This window comes from Carcharhinus amblyrhynchos, chromosome 28 (assembly GCF_965287045.1).
Source record: "Carcharhinus amblyrhynchos chromosome 28, sCarAmb.v2.hapA, whole genome shotgun sequence".
NCBI classification, from domain to species: Eukaryota; Metazoa; Chordata; class Chondrichthyes; order Carcharhiniformes; family Carcharhinidae; genus Carcharhinus; species Carcharhinus amblyrhynchos.
Window position 1 is genome coordinate 16,498,990 of NC_137351.1, and position 11,720 is coordinate 16,510,709.

At 46.5% G+C, this 11,720-nt stretch overlaps 1 protein-coding gene across 1 annotated transcript in view; it reads left to right on the forward strand.

Moving 5' to 3' along the window:
- Positions 1–5,106, forward strand: part of LOC145359432 (long-chain fatty acid transport protein 2-like) — a 45,405-nt gene extending 40,299 nt beyond the window's left edge. The window contains exon 9 of the mRNA XM_080213980.1: positions 4,643–5,106. Within this exon, the coding sequence (XP_080070106.1) occupies positions 4,643–4,819 (177 nt within the window). The 3' untranslated portion in view covers positions 4,820–5,106. The remainder of the gene's footprint in view (positions 1–4,642) is intronic.
- The last annotated feature ends 6,614 nt before the right edge of the window (positions 5,107–11,720 follow it).

Below are 11,720 nucleotides of genomic sequence, written 5' to 3' on the forward strand. Positions count from 1 at the left end.
TTGCTGGCCTATCTGCTGCTGGTTTTCTCCCTGCCTGTAAGAGTTCTGTGGGCAATTTCTTTTTATATGTCCTGCTTCCCCGCACCCCCAGCATACGCCTGGAGGGCCAGGCGGCGGTCCCTGCCTTAGAAGCTGCTGATTTCCCTGCCCCTGTCCTCTCTGATTCTGATAGGGTGGCCTACCACCTCCTTGTCCTTTCCCATTTCTATTCCAGTCAGTCTGATTTTGTGGAGCATAAGGGTTTTGATAATTTAAGCCATAGCCTCCTGGGTTCATGGACAGCAGGAAGGCAGAAATGTTGTAGGTTATGATGGGCTGGCCTCCATCTCCGTTTCTCCCTAGCATCGGTGCAGGTATTTCCTCTGTCTTTTGGTTCACCACCATCGGTGCTATTTTCTTGAGTGTGGGGTCTTCTTTCACTTTCAGCTTTTCCTTACTTTTAATTTCTTCCAGCTGGGCTTGCAGGAGTTTGCGTTGTATCTCCTTCAACTGTTTGTCTGCATTTTTTTCCTCCCTGCGGTGTCTCTCCACTGCGTGGGCAACATAATCCACAAACTCTCAGTAGTTTTTCGAATCCAGGCCCACCACTTCTTCCAGTCTTGCCTTAGCTGAAGCTGGCAAGCCCTCTAGGATTGCGGCTCGGAACAGGGAGTTGGTTAGTGGATCTGTTAGAATGTCCCTCTCCGTGTCCCTTTTCCACCTTCTTAATTGGTTTTCTATGTACACGGCCGCATTCTCTTCCTCACCCAACGGTTCCCCTCTCAGAGTTTTTATATCCATCCGATTGGGGTACATATCCCGTAGTGCTTGCCAAATGTCGTGGCGGTATGGATCCATTAGTGTTCCATCCACATCCGGGTCATAGGCTGCGGTCGGGATGCCAGCACGTCTCATTACTTCAGCCATTTGGTCCATTCCTAACACTTTTGTCAGGAGAGCTTTGATGTCACCCAGCGCCATCCTCTTTCCCATCATTCCAGCCTCCAGCTGTCCAATCCACCTTCCGGCTCCGTCCAAAATATTGGGTAATTCGTTAATTAAATTAGGCAAGTCCTGACCTGACCAAGGGATATATTGCAGTCTGCCACCCTTCAGAATCACCGGGAACGTCCCTTTCTCTCTTTGATCCACTGCTGGATATTTTACAGGTTGGTGTCTTTTCCGCATTGATTTTCTTCGTCCCCCTAACACTGACTGTCTCTCCTCCTCTTCACTACTTTCTTCTGTCCCTTCTTCCATTCTTTCTCTCTCTGGGTGCTTCCATGTCCAGGCTCTCCCAAACTTTCGTCCGTCACCCCCTCTTTGTACTTCCCAGCATTTTTCCTCTGTGCTGCTTTCTGTCTCTTTTTCCTCTTTCCTCCCTCGGACTCTCTTTCCTTCTATCTTTTCTTGTGGTATCTCACTTTCACATTCGTGGAGATCCTCTCTCATTTTCTGCTCGCATTCTTTTCTGGCCCCAGTCCCTTCTCTTCCGTGCCTCTTGTCTCCTTCTCCTTCTATTACCTTTTTTGCCCATTCCAAAAGATCTACCGCGTTTACTTCTGCCTCTAACTGCCTCCTCCTTTGAATTAACCCATCCAGGCTTTCTTCCATCCTCTTAGACTCTTCCTCAATACCTTGTCTCCTTTCTTCCTCCTTCTGTGCCCACTGTTCCTTTGTCATTTGCTTCACGTCAAAATCTCCCTCAGAATTCATTGCGCCTGATATAACTGGGTACAGTCCTACGGGATTTGACCCTTCCAGGTATGGGGGTGGGGCTACGTTTGGGTCCTCCAGTTCCTTCTTCTCCTGAGTCTGGACTGGCATTAGCATCCTACCCCTCCCCCATGCCCTTCTTCTCTCTCTCCCTTCTTCTTCGAACAACGCTAATATCTCTAACTCTTTTTCTCGCTTCTCCCTTCTTTTGCTCGATCTATCCTTGATTTTATAGTTCTTTATCATTCCCTTCTGATCCTCACACCTCTCTATGCACCATGTGCCTTCCTCCGGCCACTGTGTATTTGTCTTACTTGTTCTTTTAGCCCACTTCTTAGAGATGTGTTCTATATCTCCTCTAAGGGCTGGGAACTTATCCCCTAACATCTCCACTGGTGTTTTAGCTTTGTTTGCCATTATTCGTCTTTTCAGATTGGTATCGCAATTTTTATCACTTAATTTGTCAGAGTTTGGTATCACAGTGATTATTACCCGATGTATTGCCTTTCCATGGTCAGTCCCCTGTTCACTTTTCCCCTGTGATTCCCCTGCCAGTATTTGTAAGTCTAACCGGGGTTCCGATATCCACTTCCCCGTAGCCCCCTGTCCTGGCACTATCTTTCTTTCCCGGGCTAGAGGATAGTAGGTTTTCACCTGCTCATCTATATGTATAAATACCCTATACCGATCAGATCCCTTTACTAGTTTTTCTAAGGTTTCCAATTTTATTTTGTCTATCCAATTCCTACCTGCTATTCCTTCCCAATTTACATATGGCCACTCACTTTTTACCTCTTCTAAGTTAGTTATATGTGTGATCTTTTCCCAATCCAGTGTCGCTTCCGTTTTTGCTTTTTCCCTTTCAGTCCCCTGACTGGCCTTCCCTTTTAACTGAATGTACTGACTTCGCCACTAAGTGGTTTTGTCAGCGTAGTTTCTCCAAGTTGTTAGTTATCACCCTAATTGTGTTCCGAGTCTCCCTTTTATCTCTATTCTCCACACTGCTGTCTCAAATCTATCTGTCTTTCACTCCCTTTACTCCAATCGCTCGCCTTCTCCCCTCTTCTAACTACCGTATTAGGTAAGAGAGCAATCTCTCACAGACCTCTCTCCCTCTCGGTTGACGTCTTTTCCCCGAGGTCCTGGGTAGGTTCGGACTGGCAGGCCTTCCTACACTTACTCTCCTTGGGCAAGTCGTAACCTGGAATCCCGCTCCAAACCGCTTGACTTAACCTAGTTGCATCGATTAGCGTTCGGTTCTTTTTGCGTCGCACTTTTTACCCATTCACAGACAACACAGTATTCGCAGCGCGCTTTGCATGCAAAACTCTACCCTTCAGATCAGACTCAGTCTCTCAAAATGTTTTTCCCAATTTAGTTTTACCTATGCAGGATGTTCTTTGGGTTGGGGAGATCCAGGACCAGCAGAGAGCCGGGTGCGCCGGGCCTCGAGATCCCTTTTTCCGACAACAAGGATTTACATGCAATATAAGTCTGCTCACCTTGCTGTCAGAATGCCGGCTTTGGGATGTCCAGCCCCAGTCGGACCACCGTCTCCGCTGCTCCTTCCAGATGCTATTTTCTGGGCGATTTCCCACAACACCCTGCTCGCAGCGCCAATTTTGTCGTGGTTCCCCAAGACGACAACTTATTTAACCCGATTAAAACAGAGAGTCTGAGTTGTAATCTTCCAAGCAGTAGACTTTATTTTCCAGTACAAGAGAATAAAGCCGGGAGGTCCGGAACACTCCACAGAGCCCTCGGCTTACAGTCTTTTTATGCACATTTCAGCTCCATATCTCAAGATTCTTATCTCGCTTTTACAATGCGACCTCGTTTAGCCACCATTGTTTCTGTACTGACCCCTTATTTACCTTGCTTGAGATTGGTCACCCATTGTTACGTCTCTTTTCCTCTCGAAACCATGGTAGTTACATCCTTTGCCCTTATCTTTACGACTCTGCTTGTACAACAATAGTGGTTTAGCTGACTTAAGCCGAATGTGAAGAAAAACATGCTCACTTTATTCTTTCCTGCTTGTTACGATCATATATTAAGCTGGACAGCTGTATAGTACCCATTGTCTCCCCAAGTGACTGCTGTTTGCGTTTGCTAATAAGCAACTGCTATACTACTTCTCTGGGTCTCCTGCTCTGATCATATTTGCTACACTTGATTATATTAGGTTACAAATCAGCTATACTTGATTACCCATCCTAATTCTACTTCAAGGAAGACACTCTAATACTATCCGTGATTCCATATTTCATACCCAGTTTAGGTACAATTATTCAGTACAAATTCTCTAAGTACTAACATGCTTACATATTGAGTACAAATTTCCTTACACTTCACACAAAACTTTGGACTTTTCTGTGGGGCTAAATGTTGAATAGATTATATTGGGTCTAGAGTGTGTATTACATAAGATATACATTATGTAAGGTCTATCTTATATTTGATCTATCTAATATAGGGTGTATATTATATGTGTGTGCATTATATACAAACTATATTGGGTCTGAATTATGTATTCTTCAGATCCAGAATCTCCTTGCCCAATTCTTCAATCTGGCCGTTTACTTTGTGCCCCCCCCCCGTCCCCCCCCGTCTCTGTTGCCAGTCATGCCAGTGGAGTGTCTGCCTGAGTCCCGTTCCTTGCTCCTCCACAAAGAGTGAATACAGGAGTGGGATTTTCCAGCTGCACTCTCCTCAAGGCTGGAAAACCCAACCAGAGGCCAATGGAGTTTTCTAGGTCCGGCCCCACGCCCGCTACGATTCCCACGGTGGGCAGGATGGGAAAATCCCATCCGGGACTCCATCACACGCTTCTGTTTTCAGATTGGAAGCAAATTCCTTTCCAACCCCCCCGGAGCAAAATGTGGAGAGAGATTTGTAAAGAAGCAGGTGAGTGGGAGTGTCAGTAATCACTGATCTTTTCTTTCAGCCAATAATAGAGACAACCGGAACCTTTAAATATTATAAAGCCACACTGATGAAGGAAGGGTTTGACCCAGCGACTGTGCAAGATCCACTTTACTTTTTTGATAACCAGAAAAGAAGTTACATTCGAATGGAGGAAGGAATCTATAATTCCATCAACACCGGCCAGATCAGGCTGTGATACTGAGTCCGGGCCGATTCAAAGTGCCTTCGTTAACTGTCACTAGATTGGGTTCTTTAGCGAGCTTTGTTTCTATTCCAAAGTTTTGACAGTAAAGCTGTGAATTGTGATGATGTAACAAGAGACAAACCAAAATCCCTCTTTCCGCATCTGATCAGATCTCAAATGTTTTTACTGATCCTTCCCCAGATGGTGAGAGTTCAAGAAAAATGAGAAATAAAAACAACGCAGGAGATTATTAATGTTAATAAAATTGTTGCTGATCTGGGCAAGTCTCTCTCTCTCTCCCTGTCTCTCTCTCTCTCTCTCCCTGTCTCTCTCTCTCGCTCCCTGTCTCTCTCTCTCTCTCTCTCCATTTCTCTCTCTCTCTCTCCATTTCTCTCTCTCCTTGTCACTCTCTCTCTCCCCGTCTCTCTCTCTCTCCCCCTCCCTGTTTGTCTCTCCCCCTCCCTGTCTCTCTGTTTCTCTCTCTGTCTCTCTCTCTGTTTCTCCCTCCCTGTTTCTCTCTCCCCCTCCCTGTCTCTCTGTTTCTCTCTGTCTCTCTTTCTCTCCCTCTGTTTCTCCCTCCCTGTCTCTCTCTCCCCCCCGTCTCTCTCTCTCTCCCTCCCTGTCTCTCTCCCTCCCTCCCTGTCTCTCTCTTTCTCTCCCTCTGTCTCTCTCTTTCTCTCCCTCCCTCTCTCTCTCCCCCTCCCTGTCTCTCTCTCTCCCCCTCCCTGTCTCTCTCTCTCCCTTGTCTCTCCCTCCCTGTCTCTCCCTCCCTCTCTCTCTCCCCCTCCCTGTCTCTCTCTCTCTCCCTTGTCTCTCCCTCCCTCTCTCTCTCCCCCTCCCTGTCTCTCTCTCTCCCTTGTCTCTCCCTCCCTGTCTCTCTCCCTCCCTCTTTTTCTCTTTCTCTCTCTCTCTCCCTGTCCTTCTCCCTCTCTCCGGCCTGTTTTGGATATGATTCCCTCTTGCTGCAAGCAGCTTTGACAACTCACAGCTTCTCTTTGCTGAAGGTGTGTCTGGGCAAGTCCTGTTATTGTGTTGGGTTTGAGCAGAGCTCTCTCAGCGGGACTGGAGGCAAACAAGTTCCTCCTGATTCACATGTGATCATGCAAAATTTCTTCATTTTGTTGCAAAAGAATGTCCCATACTGCACCACTTTAAACCTTACTTTACAATGAGCCCATTAATCCAGACTGACACTGGTGGAGGAAGTATAAACTGCATTCTCAGAGGCAGCTGAATGACAGGCTATAAAAATGTAGCAAGTTGCTTTACTCTGCACATCCCAGCCTGCAACCTCACTGAGCTGTGGGGTAATGTGTAGTAATAATTACCACAGAACGGGAGAAAACTGGTATTCAAAACTCTTACACTCAAGATGTTCCTATCATTATCTTAGTGCTTTTATTGAAAATTATTGTTCATGTTGTAAATGAACAAGTTGTAAATAGCTGCTCTTCCGTGGTATCCGTGGTAGCAGTCCATTTGGGTCAGGAGGTGGCCATTCTGCCCCTGGAGCCTATCCCAGCATTTAGTGCAATCATGGTTGATCTGATTGTAACCTCAACCCCATGTTCCTGCTGACTGTCCCCCCCGATAACCTTTCACCCCCCCGCCCCGTTAATCAAGTATCTCTCTCACTTGGCCTTAAAAATATTTGAAGTTTCTGTTTCCACTGCCTTTTGTGAAAGAAAGTTCAGAGATTCGCCACCCACTGAGAAAAGCAATATCTCCTTATCTCTTCGTCTTAAACAAACTACGCAAGAAGTCTCACAACACCAGGTTAAAGTCCAACTTTTTTTTAAACAACAACCCCTTATTATTTCACAGTGACCCCCGAGTTCTAAATTCCCCCACAAGAGGAAACATGCTCTTCACATCCACCCTGTCCACACCCTCAATGAGTACAATTTCTTACTGGAAGAGGTTTATTCCTTGCTTCCATTTACAACATGAACAATAATTTTCAATAAAAGCATTGAAATAATGATAGGAACATCTTGAGTGTAAGAGTTTTGAATACCAGTTTTCTCCCGTTCTGTGGTAATTATTACTACACATTACCCCACAGCTCAGTGAGGTTGCAGGCTGGGATGTGCAGAGTAAATCAACTTGCTACATTTTTATAGCCTGTCATTCAGCTACCTCTGAGAATGCAGTTTATACTTCCTCCACCAGTGTCAGTCTGGATTAATGGGCTCATTGTAAAGTAAGGTTTAAACCCAGAATCGTCTCAGCCAGAAGAGGGAGTGAAAACATGAATGCTGCCAAGCTCTGTACATAATCCTGAGTAGAACATAGAACATAGAACATTACAGCGCAGAACAGGCCCTTCGGCCCACGATGTTGTGCCGACCAGTTTTTAAAAAAAACACTGATCCACTAATTTAAACCAATCCCTTTTCGTCCATAAACCTATCCACAGATCTCTTAAACGCCCCCAAACTCGGCACATTTACAACTGCAGCAGGCAGGGCATTCCAGTCCCTCACCACCCTCTGGGTAAAGAACCTGCCCCTGACATCCGTCCTATAACTACCCCCCCTTAATTTAAAGCCATGCCCCCTTGTGCTAGATTTCTCCATCCGAGGAAAAAGGCTATCACTATCCACCCTATCTAAACCTCTAATCATCTTATACGTTTCAATAAGATCCCCTCTTAGCCGCCTTCTTTCCAGCGAAAACAACCCCAAATCCCTCAGTCTCTCCTCATAGGACCTCCCCTCCATACCAGGCAACATCCTGGTAAACCTCCTCTGCACCCTCTCCAAAGCCTCCACGTCCTTCCTGTAATGTGGGGACCAGAACTGCACACAGTACTCCAAGTGCGGCCGCACCAGAGTTGTGTACAGTTGCAACATGACGCTGCGACTCCTAAATTCAATCCCCCTACCAATAAACGCCAAGACACCGTATGCCTTCTTAACAACCTTATCTACTTGATTCCCAACTTTCAGGGATCTATGTACACATACACCTAGATCCCTCTGCTCCTCCACACTATTCAAAGTCCTCCCGTTAGCCCTATACTCAACACATCTGTTACTCCTACCGAAATGAATTACCTCACACTTCTCCGCATTAAACTCCATCCGCCACCTCGTGGCCCAGCTCTGCAACCTGTCTAAGTCACCCTGCAAACTATGACACCCTTCCTCACAATCTACCACACCTCCGACTTTGGTGTCATCAGCAAACTTACTAATCCACCCAACTATACCCTCATCCAGATCATTAATAAAAATTACAAACAGCAGTGGCCCCAAAACAGATCCCTGAGGCACACCACTCGTAACCGAACTCCATGACGAATATTTACCATCAACCACCACCCTCTGTCTCCTATCTGCTAGCCAATTCCTGATCCAAGTACCTAGATTATCCCCAATCCCATACATCTGCATTTTCTGCAGAAGCCTACCATGGTGAACCTTATCAAACGCCTTACTAAAATCCATATACACCACGTCCACTGCCTTACCCCCATCCACCTCTTTGGTCACTTTCTCAAAGAACTCAATAAGGTTAGTAAGGCACGACCTACCCGCTACAAAACCATGCTGACTGTCTCTAATCAATTCATTACTCTCCAAATAACTATAAATCCTATCCCTAATAATTTTTTCTAAAACCTTGCCCACAACAGAAGTAAGACTCACCGGTCTATAATTCCCGGGGAAGTCTCTGTTCCCCTTCTTAAACAATGGGACAACATTCGCTGTCCTCCAATCTTCCGGTACTATACCAGAGACCAACGATGACCTGAAGATCAGAGCCAGAGGCTCTGCAATCACCTCTCTAGCCTCCCAGAGAATCCTAGGGTAAATCCCGTCCGGACCAGGGGACTAATCTATTTTCAAGCCCTCTAGAATATCCAGCACATCCCCGGTATCAACTGCAATACTGTCTATTTTACACCCCTGCACCCCAGTGTCCTCCTCAGCTACATTCATGTCCCCCTGCATGAACACCGAAGAGAAATATTGGTTCAATGCCTCTCCAATCTCTTCCGGTTCCACACACAACTTCCCTCTACTGTCTGTAACTGGCCCTAATCTTGCCCTAACCAACCTTCTGTTCTTGACATACCTATAGAACGCCTTAGGATTCTCCTTAATCCTATCAGCCAAAGTCATCTCATGTCCTCTTTTAGCCCTTCTTAACTCCCTCTTCAACTCCCTCCTAGCCAATCTAAAGCTTTCTAATGCACTACCTGAGCCCTCAAGCCTCATCCGAACATAAGCCTCCTTTTTCATCCTAACCAACGAATCAACTTTTTTAGTACACCACGGTTCCCTAGCCCTACCAAATCCTCCTTGCCTGACAGGGACATACCTATCACAGACCCACAGTAGCTGCTCCTTGAAAAAACTCCACATTTCGGACGTTCCCAGTCCCTGTAATCTCCTAGTCCAACCTATGCTTCCTAATTCTCTCCTAATAGCCTCATAATTACCCTTCCCCCAGCTAAAACTACTGACCCGAGGTTCATGCCTATCCCTTTCCATCACTAAGGTGAACGTAACCGAATTGTGGTCACTATCACCAAAATGCACACCAACTTCCAAGTCTAACACCTGGTCTGGCTCATTACTCAACACCAAATCCAATATAGCCTCACCTCTAGTTGGCCTATCTACATACTGAGTCAAAAAACCTTCCTGCACACTTTGAACAAAAACTGATCCCTCTAACGAGCTAGAGCTATAGCAATTCCAATCAATATTAGTAAAGTTAAAGTCCCCCATAACAATTACCCTATTACTTTCACTCCTAACCAGGATCATCTCCGCAATCCTTTCCTCAACCTCTCTAGAACTTTTTGGAGGCCTATAAAAGACTCCCAGCAGGGTGACCTCTCCTCTCCTATTTCTAATCTCCGCCCATACTACCTCAACAGACAAGTCCTCATCAAACTTCCTCTCTGACACTGTGATACAGTCCTTGACCAATAATGCTACCCCACCCCCCCTCTACCTCCTTCTCTACTCCGACTAAAGCATTTGTACCCCGGGACCTGCAACATCCATTCCTGACCCTGCTCTATCCATGTCTCTGAAATGGCCACAACATCAAAGTCCCAGGTACTGATCCACGCTGCAAGTTCATCCACTTTATTGCGAATACTCCTCGCATTAAAGTATACGCATTTCAAACCCTGCTCCGCCCCACCCCCACAATGCTGTGCATTGCAATCCCCATCTATGCCCCCCTCACTTTCACCCCCTCTACTCACGATCCCACCCCCCCTCCGAATCAGTTTAAACCACTCTGCATAACCTTCACAAATTTACCCCCCAGGATATTTGTTCCCCTCTGGTTCAGGTGTAAACCATCACTCTTATAGAGGTCCCACCTTCCCCAGAATGAGCCCCAGTTGCTCAAGTACCTGAACCCCTCCCTCCTGCACCATCCCCTCAGCCACAAGTTCAAACTTTCCCTCTCTCTATTCCTCTCTAAACTATCCCTTGGCACAGGCAAGAGTCCAGAGATAACCACTCTGTCTGACTTGGCCTTTAGTTTCCACCCCAACTCCATGAATCTCTGCTTAATATCCCCTTCCCTTAGCCTCCCTATGTCATGTGTCCCCACATGAATTATAACTTGGGGCTGATTTCCCTCTCCCCTAAGAGTCTTGAATATCCTCTCAGATACATCCCGGACCCCAGCCCCTGGTAAGCAACACACCAGCCCTGAGTCCCTACCATTACTACCGACTCTCCTATCCGTCCCCTTAACTGTGGAGTCCCCAATCACGAGGCCCAATCTTTTGCATCCCCTAACCACCTGAGCTTTTACAATAGGCTCACCTCCAGAGACCTGCTCCCTTTGGCTATCCCCAGTTGATTCCTCCTCAACTGTAGCCTCCAGGACCGAAAACCTATTTTGGAGGGGAACAGCCCCAGGGGATTGTCCCCCCACTTGCTTCTTTCCCCTCCTCTTGGCAGTGACCCAAGACTGATTTCTAGGAGTGACTATCTCCTTATAACTCCTATCAATGTCCACCTCTGCCTCCCGAATTATGCGGAGTTCCTCTAATTCCACCTCCAGCTCCTTTACGCGCTCCTCCAGAAGCTTCAATCTAACACACTTCTTACAAGTAAAATCCCCTGAAACACTACTGGAGTCCCTCACCACATACATCCCACAGGAGATGCAGCACACTGCCTGAACTGCCATCCCTGAAACAATTACCAGCAGAAAAAAAACTTTCCCACACTTATAATTTAGGTTAGAGGAGGTGGGAGGGTGGGATTCTCTACCAGTGTAGAGGATCGGGTATCCTCTCTGCGCTAATTTATAGGATTAGGGGCTCAAGAGAAAAAAACTACAACTACCGGTAAGCGTCCTAGTGACGACTTCCGGTTTCTAACAAATATAAAAAAAAACGCCAAAAAACTCGCGACTTAAACTAGAAATAAACAGTTAAACAAAATAAACAGAAAAATGCACCTTTTTTGCTGCCTCTTCACACGCCCAAAAATCGCTGCCTCTGGATACTGCTCCTCAGGAACAATGAGCAAGAGTAAGAGGCTGATAAGGCACATTATCCAAAAATTCAATCGTTCTTTAGATGTGGGCATTGCTGGCCGGTCTAACTTTTATTGCCCACCTCTAGTTGCCCTTGAGAAGATGGTGGTGAGCTGCCTTCTTGAATCGCTTCAGTCCATGTGTGTAGGTACATCTACAGTGCTGTTAGAGAGGGAGTTCCAGGATTTTGACCCTATGACAGTGAAGCAACAGTGATGTATTTCCAAGTCAGGATGATGAGTGACTTGGAGGGGAACTTCCAGGTCATGGTGTTCCCAGGTATCTGCTGCGCTTGTCCCTCTAGATGGTAGAGGTTGTGGGTTTGGAAGGTGCTGCCTAAGGAGCCTTGGTGAGTTGCTGTAGTGCATCTTGTAGTTGGCACACATGG